At 43.0% G+C, this 15,940-nt stretch overlaps 1 protein-coding gene across 2 annotated transcripts in view; it reads right to left on the bottom strand.

The window, feature by feature from the left end:
- Window positions 1-15,940, bottom strand: part of LOC124031640 (protein phosphatase 1 regulatory inhibitor subunit 16B-like) — a 130,542-nt gene that overhangs the window by 82,831 nt on the left and 31,771 nt on the right. Inside the window, exon 2 of one of the 2 annotated variants that reach the window (XM_046343134.1) lies at window positions 3,323-3,731. In XM_046343134.1, coding sequence (XP_046199090.1) covers window positions 3,323-3,587 — 265 coding nt within the window. In that variant the 5' untranslated portion in view covers window positions 3,588-3,731. The remainder of the gene's footprint in view (window positions 1-3,322; window positions 3,732-15,940) is intronic. The other variant, XM_046343135.1, reaches the window with a different exon arrangement.

The following is a 15,940-nucleotide window of genomic DNA, read 5'->3' as shown; positions in this document are numbered from 1 at the left end:
ACGTAGGTTCCCTATTTTGGATTCAAAATAGCGAATTTCGTCAAAAGGTGACTAGTTTGCATCCCTGCGAAATACCTCCCAAAATGAGCTTTGCCTGTTCTCACATACTTCCCTTTAGCGGTCCTCCTCTGTGGTCCTCCTCTGTGGTAATGTAATGATGGTGATACGAGAGACATGGTGAGCAGTGGTGGTGAACCAACCAAGCAAAATCACAGTGTCCAAATGGATCTGGGATCCAGAAGGTATTTTTAAAACATCACTTAGAGGCTTTTTACACACTGCTAGTTAGATGTAAACAGAGCTGTGCTTAGTGCAGTGGGTGTTGACATCGTCATGTGAGCTTGTGGATGCAGCAGAGAAGACAGGAACCACAGAGATGAGACAAAAAAAGTTCAAATAGCTGGCTGGAGATTTTCCTCCAAAATATCTATCTCAGGATTTTTTTTAAATGTGGATATACTGCATATTTGATAGCCACGTCTTTTTAATCTCCTGTCTAATTCCCATCAACATGTAGCCCTGTCACATGAGGCTGTAAAGAGACAAAAAAGCTAAATCAGTCCCGCACAATATCAACAGAGAACAGCCATCAGTCCCAGACACAGCAGGTTCAGAGCAATTTCGCAGCCTTCACGTAATATCACTGGGAGCGAGACAAGGTCTCAGGGCCTCAGCTCTCGTGACGATTGCTTGGAGTGTAAATGGTGAACAGACAGGAAGCACCTCATCCGTAGCTTCAATAGGGACTGAGTACAACGTGTAACCTTGACAAGGATGGTTCTGGTCTGAACTGTAATGGACATAGGAAGCGTCATGGCAACCCATGGATAAGCAGTAGAAAAGAGGACAGTCCACACATACGTAAAAATACTTGTGTTTTACTTCCTTATATAAGAACACACACACACATCACAAACACAGTACTGTTATGTTCACATTAGTGAACTGACTGACTGACTACAGGGTAAACGGGATGATGCTGTGGTTGTATCACACACACACAGAGATCATCCCTGCAGTACACTGAAAACCAAACATTAAGCCAAAGTTCAAACCATCATCAAAGCAATATCATTACTGTAGCTAGGCTATGTAGGCTCTGTGGCTACTGGCCAGGCCCTCTAGCTCGCTGCACTCTATAGCTAGTCTAAGCACTAAGTAGTCACCCTCAAGTCTCATTTCTTTTCTGAGAAAGCAGTGTAAGTGATTACTCATTATGGGGAATTTTTTAGACTTTATTAGCAACTTTACTCACTCGCTTTCTCTCCTTCTCCCTGCCCCAGTCTGTCGATTCCTTTGCATTTTTCTCCCTCCCCCTCCGTCTCTCCCCCTCCTCTCTTTTTACCTACAACCTTCTGCTTGCTCTCGCTCTCCCTCCCTGTCACTGAGTAGCAGTTTAGGAGCAGAGCAGAGGGACAGCCCAGATTAAGAGAACCCGACAATCCTCAATTAGCCAGCTGCCACAGAGACTGATTGACTGGGTCTCACTCTGTCACGTCACACACACTGTACGCGGTTTACACTCTAGTCAACCAACACATACACACCATACATCTTTTTTTTTATTGTTGTAATAAGGCGTCGCTGTACCATCAGTTCCCAAGTAAAGATTTGTTAACGTCATGCTTGCACCATTAATAAAAAGTGAAAACTTTCTAACCCAAACAGTTCAAAAGATCTGACCCATATCACCTGCCAAAGGTTGTTTGTTTCTTTACCACGGGTTGGGGGAGGCACATTTTACATTCATAAACCATGTCGCTCGTTCTAAAACTACTTGCGGGCTGCATTTCTTTTACACCTTGTAACATTTCGGGTGACTGAAACAAAGGAAAATGGATCACTTATTCAGGAGCTCAATGATCACAGCAATGAATGAATGAGAAATGTCTTGCATGTTGTCACCACACACTTGACGCTCCTTAGAGACTGTGTACAATGTTCAATGCAATGCATCTCAATAGGATATATGTTTCTACATTATGTTAAAGCGGTACTAAGATTTTAAAAAGGAACTTTCATTTCAATGACAGGTATTGCAATCAACATTTTAGATTTTTATAGTACACCCCACCGTACACCCCACCGCAGCACTAGCACTGCAATACAACACACCACACACACAACAGCTCAGCCCACAGGCAATCTGGATATGCTCAGAAGAAGTCCAGCTCAACTGTAATCACATTTAAAATGACATCGATGTGTCACTGTTGAGAGTTTGTTTATTGGTGCACAAGACTAGAAGGGAGACAATAAGTGGTGGCCTGGCAAGCAGCCCACTCACCTCAAGTTGTGGATTATAAACAACAAATCTTAATGCTTTTAGTTCAGTTCTACAATCCACCAGTTCTCTATTTCTGGAACCATGAAAAGAGTACGGTTTTAATCCGGAATAAAATAAGGCACTAATATAACAAGATGTGAAAAAAGGGTAAGGGGTTCGAATACTTTGCAAAGGCACTGTATACAATCTAACAAAACATTCCAGAACAGAAATATCCCATGTGTTCCAATGCCTCTACATTCTAAATGTATCACAGCTAGAACACTAATGTGAAAAAAAAAAATATATATATATATATATATATATATATATATATATATATATATATATATGTGTGTGTGACTGAAATCATTCATGCTAATGTGCAGCATACATGAGTAAAAAAAACACAATTTTACTCCTCCACAGTCCGAATATAGAAAGAGCCTCAGGCCATTTGAATGCCAACCGAAGGTTGACAAAAACAAAATCTAATTTGAAGATGCAGAAGGCAGTTATAATTTAATATAAAGCCAAAGAAGATTGGATGAAACATACAACAGGTATGCTTTCATGTCACCACAGTTTATTGACTGAAAGGACAGAACAGCAGCACCAGCTTTGTAGAATCTGTAGTTACGCCTAAAAGGCAGACTCTGGTCAAATGTAGTGTACCATACAGGAAAAAGGGTGCCATTTTGGATGAAATTGGTTAGTTACAGAAAGTCATCAACACTTTCTGAACAACTGGGCAGTATTACTCATTAAATAAATAAAATGTAGCAGCATCATACCGGCTGGGCTTCATCTGTAGTTTAATAACAACATCTATTGAAATCTAATGATAGAGCCTGGTATGATTTGGTTGGAGTGGAATAAGCACTTTTTAGAGTTACTGTAGAGAGAAAAATACAATATAATACTAATACTGCTTTTTACTACATCACCCCTTCAGGAAACATTAAATGGTTTCTCCTTGACCCTGTCTTTTTCATTACTGTTTAGGGTGCTCTGATGGTGAAATTATCTGTATGCGTGTGTGTCCTTTCCTCCTACCTTCGTCAGGGTCGTTCCGTGCCGAGGCCTCTAAAAGCGCCACATTAGCTGCAAATGATACATGTTGTTTGGCCTCAATGGCTGTGGCATGATTGGTGTTCCTCTTCTTGTCCGCCTTGCGCTTCTTGTTCTGCATCTCCTTCTCATAGACTGCCCATCTCTTCAGCTGCTGCGTGCGGCGCTTCTGGGCGGCCCTTAGTCGCTCCAGGCTAGGCACCTTATCCAACTGCTGCAGTTCATTCAGAAGCTCCAGGTGGTTGGCCATGGTGGGGAGAGGTGGGACCAGGGCTCAAAGGGTGACCAGGGGTTGTAGACTGGTACTAGCGTGGGGGGCTGCACCTTCGGCTGTAGTAGCCAACTCCCATCATCATCATCCTCACCACCAGGACAGTTGTGACTAGACCACCTGCTGGGGAGACAGAGAGAGATAGATGATATTAGTACAAAAGAGAACGCTTTCTTGAACTCCGTAACCCATGAACTTGGAACTAAGAGACTAAGAAAATACTTTTACCAGTATACAGTAGTACTCGTAGCTTAGTAAATGCCACAAATACTTCTCGATTCCTTGTTGTTTCAGCAGGCTTAATGCCCGACTTATCTTGTTTCCTTTGATTTGAGCGTCCTTCTCTCAACAGTAGTCTGTTACATCATACTGTAGTGCACACTCACTAGACAGTACCCACTCCCTCCCTACTGGAGTACCCACCTCACTAGAAAGAGTACCCACCTCACTAGAGAGAGTACACACCTCACTAGAGAGAGTACACACCTCACTAGAGAGAGTACACACCTCACTAGAGAGAGTACACACCTCACTAGAGAGAGTATACACCTCACTAGAGAGAGTATACACCTCACTAGAGAGAGTATACACCTCACTCTCCACTGTAGTACACACTCATCAGACAAAAATACATACACTACTTACATTTTTTAATTTTTAATTTCACCTTTATTTAACCAGGTAGGCTAGTTGAGAACAAGTTCTCATTTACAACTGCGACCTGGCCAAGATAAAGCAAAGCAGTGTGAACAGACAACAACACAGAGCTACACATGGAGTAAACAATAAACAAGTCAATAACACAGAATTTTTATTTTATTTTTTTAAATAAAAAGAGTCTATATACATTGTGTGCAAAAGGCATGAGGAGGTAGGCGAATAATTACAATTTAGCAGATTAACACTGGAGTGATAAATTATCAGATGGTCATGTGCAGGTAGAGATACTGGTGTGTAAAAGAACAGAAAAGTAAATAAATACAGTATGGGGATGAGGTAGGTAAATTGGGTGGGCTATTTACCGATGGACTATGTACAGCTGCAGCGATCGGTTAGCTGCTCAGATAGCAGATGTTTAAAGTTGGTGAGGGAGATAAGTCTCCAACGATTTTTGCAATTCATTCCAGTCACAGGCAGCAGAGAACTGGAACGAAAGGCCGCCAAATGAGGTGCTGGCTTTACAAATGATCAATGAGAGACCTGCTGGAGTGCGTGCTACGGGTGGGTGTTGCCATCGTGACCAGTGAACTGAAATAAGGCGGAGCTTTACCTAGCATGGACTTGTAGATGACCTGGAGCCAGTGGATCTGGCGACGAATATGTAGCGAGGGCCAGCCGACTAGAGCATACAGGTCGCAGTGGTGGGTCCTATAAGGTGCTTTAGTAACAAAGCAGGTGGAACTGTGACAAACTGCATCCAGTTTGCTGAGTAGAGTATGGGAAGCCATTTTGTAGATGACATCGCCAAAGTCGAGGATCGGTAGGATAGTCAGTTTTACTAGGGTAAGTTTGGCGGCGTGAGTGAAGGAGGCCTTGTTGAGAAATAGAAAGCCGATTCTAGATTTGATTTTGGATTGGAGATGTTTGATATGAGTCTGGAAGGAGAGTTTACAGTCAAGCCAGACACCTAGGTACTTATAGATGTCCACATATTCTAGGTCGGAACCATCCAGGGTGGTGATGCTAGTGGGGCGTGCAGGTCCAGGCAGCAAACGGTTGAAAATCATGCATTTGGTTTTACTAGCGTTTAAGAGCAGTTGGAGGCCACGGAAATAGTGTTGTATGGCATTGAAGCTCATTTGGAGGTTAGATAGCACAGTGTCCCAAGGAAGGGCCAGAAGTATACAGAATGGTGTCGTCTGCGTAGAGATGGATCAGGGAATCACCCGCAGCAAGAGCAACATCATTGATATATACAGAGAAAAGTCGGCCTGAGAATTTAACCCTGTGGCACCCCCATAGACACTGCCAGAGGACCGGACAACATGCCCTCCGTTTGACACACTGAACTCTGTCTGCAAAGTAGTTGGTGAAACACTACTAGTTTTCAAACATTCAAAATCAACAATTCCTTCTTACTGTATTTAAAACAGTACCAAAACAAAATATCCAGAAAAAATGCAAAAAAATCTTTGTCAGGTTTTTACACGTCCACGTTTTCCAAAAACTCTTAAATATCTAAAGAAAGGATGGGGTGTCAGCTATGACATGGCATCTTGAGTTTGAAAAGATCTATTTTGGATATTGAATTACAGTATGTATGTAAAGTGAATTTACACCCGGTAACAAAATGACAACATGGGTCCCTGATCTGTACTACAGAGAAATGCATAATTATGGATATGAATGTCATTCTCCTCATGTTTCACAAGTCTGGTAATCACAGTGCTGCACAGTTGAGTACAATACAGCAGAGTAGGTTAGAGTATAGTTCAGTACAATATACCACGTTATTGAAACATAAGTCTATGATAGCTTTGAGATTTGGGTCCGTCTGTAGACGTTAAGGTCAAGTTTCAAATACTTTTCAACATCTATGGACATCCGGTCCTCAGTGGGTGAGGATGCGGGTTAAAGTAAATAGAAAGTGAAGAGGCTCATGGGTACGTGTCAGTAAGAGTTGGGCGAGGGGACATTAACTGGAGAGAGGGTGAGAGAGGAGGGGTTATCCAGACTCACTGTTTTAACACTCTTGGTTTGACCACCAGACAACTGAGAAAAAAAAACTGTTATATGCCAGTGGAAGTGAGGACAGTAGCAGGTGGCCCAACTGTGGTTTGTGACTATTATGATTTCCCATTGCAGCCAATTCAGCTGCAGTAATTCCATCTCAGATTTTTTGTTAATTTAGGTTATGGAATTAAAAGTTTTAATTTCATAAACAAAATTGATATCAGTAAAAATCCCGATAATTAATTGATGTCTACCTTTTCTTGTTACGTCTGTGAACTTGCATTATCCTTCCTCCTCACATGGGGGAGAAATTTGAAAATATATTGAAGACTTGTGGGTTTTTAGTCACGTAATTACAAGGCAATGTTTTTAAACATACAGAAGGCAAATCATTTCTCAAACTAAATATAAGTGTTGACATTCGTTGGACGGGGTCTTTACGTCGATATTGTGTTTCGATGCATTTCTGATACCTTAAGACATTCTGGTAGATACCTCTTTTCCATCAGAAAAGCCTTTACTTATGCCTAATTTTTAAGATGGAGAATGGTTGAAAAATATAGATCTATGCCTTCAATTCCCAAAAGTATAAACTCTTAGCTTTCATTTGACACCCAATTTGATATGCTCCTATGAACTTAACATGTTGGTACTCATGGGTCCTTTTTGATGGAAATGCCCAGAAGCCCTTTGGTTTTGTAGTAACCAGCTCTGTGATAAGTAGACTTACTAATAACCAGCCTCAGACTTCCGGCTGCTGCAAGCTCAACAACAAACCAATATATGATGTGTCTAACTATAGCAACTGGCGCATAACAGAGAATAGATGTGCCTCAATACATCAAAAGATGGGGAAATTTGTTTACTTATTATTTCCTCTGCTCGATGCAATTTTGTCTGAACTTTCCATTTGTGAGCAAAATCATACCCTGGCCGTTGTTAATTTCTCTGGTGTGCCGTTGAAACCAGACGACTGTCAGATGTCAGCCTCAGTACATTCATTCGACTCCAGTAACCACATCCAGGCCTGAACCATACTCATCCACAGTATATCTCACTCCCTCACTGACTGACTGTTCACCCACAACACACTATCAGTCAGGGGGATGGTTGTGACTGTCAATTCAACTCAGAACCCGATCTTGCATGCACTGGCCACGAATACTTGATTAACAGTCTGTCATGAGAGACTGGCTGCTATAATATAAAATGGCACACATGGTCAAAACGGCATCATCGGATAGACTACCTATCCTCAAAAAGGCTATACAATATCTGTATGGGAAATCATACCGAGGCACGAACTTGGACATCCTCTAACTAGCCGTGGTGTGATAGTGGTCGGGCATAAGCAATGACTCAAAAAGGTAAAAGGCACAAGGGACAGGAGCGTGGTGCAAACTAGGAGGCTTGAATTAAGAAAAAAGCCTATTCAATCCTGGCTCTTTCAGACCTCTACAGGGTCAGACTTTAAAACGTTGAAAACAGAAGCATGAAGTCGACAGGACTCGTCAAAAGCTTAAAAAGCTCCAAATCATTTTGGTCGTACTCGTACTATACCTCACGTGACATGCACTTTCCAAAACACTCTCCCCTTGAAGTCTTTAGGCAATTTGAGTGCTGCCATACCCTCTTAAGGAACAGTGCTCAGCTGGAGGTCATTCCCCTAGCAACCATTCCTCATGCTGGCTATACTTGACCCTGCTGTACCACACATGGTTTAGGATCAATATGAGCATCAGTTTCCCCATTGGGGATTCATCTAGTTAGTATCATCTCTCATAGAGGCCAAACACAAATCTGTAAATTAAGAGGTTTATATTTTCCACAGTCCAGGTCACAGATCTATTAGGCAGTTTGTTTCACGGAGTTTCCATCTAGAAAACAACCCCCGTTCAAGCCGCTACTGCACAGAACCCTTCTGCGGCTGAAACCCGTGCAACCAACCTAGCTCTCTCACAACACGGACAGGAAGACGGCTGTAACCCAATTCTTCTCTACTGTCATCTTGAGTGTGCAAGGTCAGTGGCAACAAACTTCAGAAAGAGAAAGAATAGTGTATGCGCGCACTCTCTAAAAGCAGGCAAGTGTAATTCCTCCAACCATCCTTTCTCAAATCCGACGACTGTGCTTTGCCAGATAGAGGTCGGTGGCGATAAGGGATACCAACCATTTTGGAAGATAATAAAACACAAAACAGTCGGACATGGTTCCATGTCTTGGCTTGTCAATCACTTTTCAATAACCATCAAATGATAAAGCCTGAAATCAAGTGGTGGTGTCGTCTTTGTGTCAACCTTTAAAACACAGTCACAGTACTTCTTTAAGTGATGAGGGAGAAACGGAACAGAAGGCATTCATTTTACAGCACAGTGATTTAACCAAGACGCCAAACTGGGAAATAGAAACGCACTGATGCAGTTTAAACTGTGCTAGATTTCTATATTTTAAGGCACAGAAGAAAGTCCCAATGGATATGGCTCAGGAGACTACTGGGGTGTGTGTGGACACGGTTTCCTATACTTGTGAGTACCAGAAGTCCTCACAAGAATAGTAAACCAACTAAAATTCAGAGACTTGTAAAAAAAAAGGTTATTTTGGGGTTAGGAGTTAAGGTTAAGGAAAATGGGATTTTTAATGAAAATCAATTATTGGTCCCCAAAAAGTCCTCACAAGTATAGTAAGACACAGCAGTGTGTGTGTATATATATATGTTCTCAACTGGGCTGTTCAACCGATTTCCGCTCAAGTGGTTAACTGTTCTACCACAGGGGAAAATCATGTTGATGCATAATGCAGTCTCACACACACACACACACACACACACAGCTGTGAGTTTCCTCTTAAGGATTTTATAACAAGGCCTGAAACATGTCTTGTAAAGTTGGCTGGAGGTATTAGCAGGCGAAGCGGGCGGTAAAGTGAATTAGCGTCTCTCGTGCTGTGTGGCAAATAAGAAAATGTCCACTGTTTGTTCTGCTCAGTCTGAAAGCTAAATAGCATCAACACAGGGGATGAGGGCCTGCCTCTGATCAAATCACACGGAGAGTAATCACATTACCTACAGTGATTCTCACACACACACACACACACACACACACACACACACACACACACACACACACACACACACACACACAGTACTTTAACTGCTGCTGCCAGTCATACACCCTTCTGTTTCTCCTTGCCCTATATCAAACTAGACAGTGATAGTGTGTGCACATTCTACAAACAGAGAAATGGTTCCGGAGAGAGTTTTACACTTTTAACCCAGAATTCTGATCTCAAACAGTGGACCGTTGGGGCTTACCCGGTCATTGATCAGGACGGTCCAAATCAATCACAGCTTTAAAGCCAGAACAGATCGGATAACCATGTGCATGTGACAAATAAAATGTGATTCGATAAGCTCAATAAGGCAGCAGATTTCAGCGTTACCAGAATCGGCTCACAAGAAAAGCAGATTATTTAATGAATCTGTTTCATCTCATGCATGTCAGATATTCAAATGAGATATGCTTTCAAATATTGTCAAACTGAGCTATCTGGACACACTGGCAGTTTTTTTTGTCCTGCAGTGTCATTGTGGTCCACTCTTACTGATCACCACTGCTAGGCTAGTTCAAGTCCACTCCTACTGTACCGAGCAGCACATGTAGTGGTTCAAATACCTGCCGTCTGTCCTCTCTAATATCGCCGTTATGCGGTCGACAGACGTCTACGTCCCGCGCAACAGATTTTTGCGCAGCGCCAAATCCATGACTGAACTGGAGAGTTCATTGGGACGCTGTGGGGGCAGTGTTGTGTGGGCAATGAAGCTGCGCTGCTTGGTTCCTTGATCCGGTTTACATAGGCTATGCATCAAAGTACCATTTCTGCATTCATAATCAAATATCATCTCAGCGACTATTTAAACATTAAACCAAACACTGTAGCCTTAGAATCCCCATTAACTACGTGAAAAGGTAAAGGAGTTTTTCCTCAGTGATATGACGACATTCTATTTTTAGCTGGTATGGGAGCAAATGCATGGAAGTAGCATATCAAATTGAGATAATGCTACAGGCTACATAGGCAAGTATAAGAATATTTGCCTGGGCATATTATACGTAAGTATAAATCTGATTATTGCACACACAGATGTGGGAACCTAAAAAGGCGTGCTAGCTTGCTAAGTGTTTAGCCAGACTAAAGCCATCTAGCTACTACTCGCAGGGGGAGATGGCGGTGACTCTTCCTTGCTTTCACCACAAGTGAGAAAACAAAAGAAAGCTGCTATCGCCCACCTTGTGAATGGAAGTCTAGGAAACACAGACTGGAGAGGGTATCATGTTACCAAAAGGTGACGGCTGCTCCAAAGCACTAGATCTTTGCCTTCCCACTCACCATGTGCCCTTTTGAGTGATGGTAAACTCAGCAAAAAAAGAAACTTCTTCTCAATGTCAACTGCGTTTATTTTCAGGAAACATGTGTAAATATATGCATGAACATAAGATTCAACAACGGAGACCTAAATTGAACAAGTTCCACAGAAGTGACTAACAGAAATAGAATAATGTGTCCCTGAACAAAAGTAACAGTCAGCATCTTGTGTAGCCACCAACTGCATTAAGTACTGCAGTGCATCTCCTCCTCATGGACTGCACCAGATTTCCCAGTTCTTGCTGTGAGATGTTACTCCACTCTTCCACCAAGACACATGCAAGTTCCCGGACATTTCTTGGGGGAATGGCCCTAGCCCTCACCCTGAGATCCAACAGGTCTCAGACGTGCTCAATGGGATTGAGATCCGGGCTCTTCGCTGGCCATGGCAGAACACTGACATAACTGTTTTGTAGGAAATCACACACTGAATGAGTAGTATGGCTGGTGGCATTGTCTGCTGGAGGGTCATGTCAGGATGAGCCTGCAGGAAGGGTACCACATGGGGGATGAGGATGTCTTCCCTGTAACACACAGCATTGAGATTGCCTGCAATGACAACAAGCTCAGTCCAATGATGCTGACACACCACCCCAGAACATGGACCCCCACCTCCAAATCAATCCTGCTCCAGAGTACAGGCCTCGTTGTAACGCTCATTCTTTAGACGATAAACGCGAATTTGACCATCATCCCTGGTGAGACAAGAGCGGGACTTGTCAGTGAAGAGCACTTTTTGCCAGTCCTGTCTGGGCCAGCGACAGTGGGTTTGTTCCAATATGCGACGCTGTTGCCGGTGATGTCTGGTGAGGACCTGCCTTACATCAGGCCTACAAGCCCTCAGTCCAGCCTCTGTCAGCCTATTGCGGACAGTCTGAGCACTGATAGAGGGATTGTGCGTTCTTGGTGTAACTCGGGCAGTTGTTGTTGCCATCCTATACCTGTCCCGCAGGTGTGATGTTTGGATGTACCGATCCTGTGCCGGTGCTACACATGGTCTGCCACTGCGAGTACGATCAGCTGTCTGTCCTGTCTCCCTGTAGCGCTGTCTTAGGCGTCTCACAGTACGGACATTGCAATTGATTGCTCTGACCACATCTGCACTCTGCATGCCTAAGGCACATTCACGCAGAGAAGCAGGGACCCTGGGCACCTTTCTTTTGGTGTTTTTCAGAGACAGTAGAAAGGCCTCTTTAGTGTCCTAAGTTTTCATATCTGTGACCTTAATTGCCTACCGTCTGTTAGCTGTTCGTGTCTTAAAACCTCTTTGGGCTAGGGGGCTGTATTTTCACGTTCGGATGAAAAGCGTGCCCAAAGTAAACTGCCTGATACTCAGGCCCAGAAGCTAGGATATGCATATCATTAGTCGATTTGGATAGAAAACACTCTAAAGTTTCTAAAACTGTATGAATAATGTCTGTGAGTATAACATAACTTATTTGGCACGCGAAACCCCGAGCACAATCCATCCAGGGGAAAAGAAATTGAGGTCAATGTGTTTTCTATGGTAAGCCCTTTTTAATAGGAATCTGCTTGCAGTTCCTATAGCTTCCACTAGACATCAACAGTCTAGAAATTGGTTGATGTTTTTCTTTTGAGAAATGTAGAAGTAGTTCTGTTCTTTCCATGTGTCACTCAGATGGACTCAAGTCTTTTGGTGCGTGCGACCTGGAACGTGCTTCACTTTTTTTTCATCCGGTATTGAAAACAGTAGATCCAGTCTTAAATTGTATCTATTATTTATGTTTTAGGATACCTAAAGTTGGATTAGGAATGTTGTTTGAAATGTTTGGACCAAGTTTACAGGTAATTTATTAGATACTTTGTAGTCATGTTGGGCGAGTTGGAACCGGTGTATTTCTAAATCAAATGCGCCAAATAAATTGACATTTTGGGGATATAAAGAAGGAATTTATCGAACAAAAGGACCATTTGTCATGTTTCTGGGACATTTTGGAGTGCCAACAGAAGAATATCTTCAAAGGTAAGGCATGAATTATATCGTTAAATCTGACACAGCGGCTGGATTAAGAAGAAGTTAAGCATTATTGATGTATTACAAATGTATGTTTTGTGAATTTTTATTATAAGTATCTGTTTTTGAATTTGGCGCACTGCAATTTCACTGGATGTTGACAAATCAATCCCGTTAATGGGATTCGATCGGGAATTGGATATAAGGGATCCCTAAGAGGTTTTAACGACCGTTCCACAGGTGCATGTTTAATAATTGTTTATGGTTCATTGAACAAGCATTGGAAAAAGAGTTTAAACCCTGTAGTCGTTTGTATTTTTACAAATGATATTTGAAAGACAGGTTTCTGTTTCTTTTTTTGCTGAGTTTATATACTATTTCTCAAAAAAATAAAGCTCTCGTTTTTTTGTATAAATTTTTTGCCGTTGATCTGAACCCATTGCCCCCAAGTCGGCCTGACAACAAGTTTGCCACCCCCCACCCCTACCTCGTCCGTTGATCTGCCCTGTACAGAACTCTTAAGCCTGGTTGGGGCTTTTTTTACCCTGGATACCAAGTACGGAGATGGCAAGTGCCTAGTATCCAAACATGCATGGCTTGAGATGTGATCACCGGTCATGTGTATAAAGCAAGCTACCTAGTTTAAATATCAATAATACTGCCAGAGCAGCATAACTTTATATATATATATAGTATATGGTGCTCGGCTATACATTTTTTTTTCAATAGTTAACCTTAATTTAAATAGGCAAGTCTGTTAAGAACAAATTCTTATTTACAATGACGGCCTAACCCTCCCCTAACCCGGTCTACGCTGGGCCAATTGTGCGCCGCCCTATGGGAATCTTGATCACGGCCGGTTGTGATACCCGTGTTCAAACCCGGGTCTGTAGTGACGGTTCTAGCACTGTGATGCAGTGCCTTAGACCACTGCGCCACTGGGTCACTTGAGAACATCATCAGTATTCTGTCTGGTTCGCTAATACGGGCAGCAGAGAGGAGAGGTTGGATCTAAAATGATCTGACCCAACTCCATTAACACAGGTAGTCTAGAGGTCGACTGATTAATCGGAATGGCCGATTAATTAGGGACGAGGAGCAAGGAGCAAGGAGCCACGGTAAGGTGCTAGCTAGCATTAAACAGATCTTATAAAAAACAGTCTTAACATAATCAGTAGTTAACTACACATGGTTGATGATATTACTCATTTATCTAGCTTGTCCTGCGTTGCATTTAATTGATACGGTGCCTGTTAATTTATCATAGAATCATAGCCTACTTCACCAGACAATTATTTAACAAGCGCACTAGTGAAAAAAGCACTGTCGTTGCACCAATGTGTACGTAACCGGGGCGGCGGGGTAGCCTAGTGGTTAGAGCGTTGGACTAATAACCAGCAGGTTGCAAGTTCAAATCCCGGGGCTGACAAGGTACAAATCTGTCATTCTGCCCCTGAACAGGCAGTTAACCCACTGTTCCTAGGCCGTCATTGAAAATAAAAATTTGTTCTTAACTGACTTGCCTAGTAAAATAAAGGTAAAATAAAAAATAAAAAAAATAAAAACCATAAACATCAACGCATTTCTTAAAATCAATACACAAGAATATACACCACTCAAAAAATGAAAGGGAACACTAAAATAACACATCCTAGATCTGAATGAATTAAATATTCTTATTAAATACTTTTTTCTTTACATAGTTGAATGTGCTGACAACAAAATCACACAAAAATGACCAATGGAAATCAAATTTATCAACCCATGGAGGTCTGGATTTGGAGTCACATTCAAAATTAAAGTGGAAATCCACACTACAGGCTGATCCAACTTTGATGTAATGTCCTTAAAACAAGTCAAAATGAGGCTCAGTAGTGTGTGTGGCCTCCACGTGCCTGTATGACCTTCCTACAACGCCTGGGTATGCTCCTGATGAGGTGGTGGATGGTCTCCTGCGGGATCTCCTCCCAGATCTGGACTAAAGCATCCGCCAACTCCTGGACAGTCTGTGGTGTAACGTGGCGTTGGTGGATGGAGCGAGACATGATGTCCCAGATGTGCTCAATTGGATTCAGGTCTGGGGAACGCCGGGCCAGTTCATAGCATCAATGCCTTCCTCTTGCTGACACACTCCAGCCACATTGTCTTGCATTAGGAGGAACCCAGGGCCAACCGCAAAAGCATATGGTGTCACAAGGGGTCTGAGGATCTAATCTCGGTACCTAATGGCAGTCAGGCTACCTCTGATGAGCACATGGAGGGCTGCGCGGCCCCCCAAAGAAATGCCACCCCACACCATGGCTGACCCACCGCCAAACCGGTCATGCTGGAGGATGTTGCAGGCAGCAGAACGTTCTCCACGGCGTCTCCAGACTGTCACATGTGCTCAGTGTGAACCTGCTTTCATCTGTGAAGAGCACAGGGCGCCAGTGGCGAATTTGCCAATCTTGGTGTTCTCTGGCAAATGCCAAACATCCTACACGGTGTTGGGCTGTAAGCACAACCCCCACCTGTGGACGTCGGGCCCTCATACCACCCTCATGGAGTCTGTTTCGGACCATTTGAGCAGACACATGCACATGTGGCCTGCTGGAGGTCATTTTGCAGGGCGCTGGCAGTGCTCCTCCTGCTCCTCCTTGCACAAAGGCCGGAGGTAGCCGTCCTGCTGCTGGGTTGTTGCCCTCCTACGGCCTCCTCCACGTCTCCTGATGTACTGGCCTGTCTCCTGGTAGCGCCTCCATGCTCTGGACACTACGCTGACAGACACAGCAAACCTTCTTGCCACAGCTCGCATAGATGTGCCATCCTGGATGAGCTGCACTACCTGAGCCACTTGTGTGGGATGTAGACTCCATCTCATGCTACCACTAGAGTGAAAGCACCGCCAGCATTCAAAAGTGACCAAAACATCAGCCAGGAAGCATAGGAACTGAGAAGTTGTCTGTGGTCACCATCTGCAGAACCACTCCTTTATTGGGGGTGTCTTGCTAATTGCCTATAATTTCCACCTGTTGTCTATTCCATTTGCACAACAGCATGTGCAATTTATTGTCAATCAGTGTTGTTTGATTTCAATGTAGCAGTTTGTGCCGCCTGGCTCGTTGCAAACTGTATGAAGACCAACTTCGCAAATGGGGGATGACTTAACAAAAGCGCATTTGCTAAAAAAAGCACAATCGTTACACAAATGTACCTAACCATAAACATCAATGCCTTTACTAAAACCAATACACAGGTATATTTTTTTTAAACCTAAATTTTT

This window comes from Oncorhynchus gorbuscha, linkage group LG03, assembly GCF_021184085.1.
Source record: "Oncorhynchus gorbuscha isolate QuinsamMale2020 ecotype Even-year linkage group LG03, OgorEven_v1.0, whole genome shotgun sequence".
Lineage (NCBI taxonomy): Eukaryota > Metazoa > Chordata > Actinopteri > Salmoniformes > Salmonidae > Oncorhynchus > Oncorhynchus gorbuscha.
The sequence above is the reverse complement of the archived record's forward strand: the minus strand, read 5'-3'. Positions and strand labels throughout refer to the sequence as shown.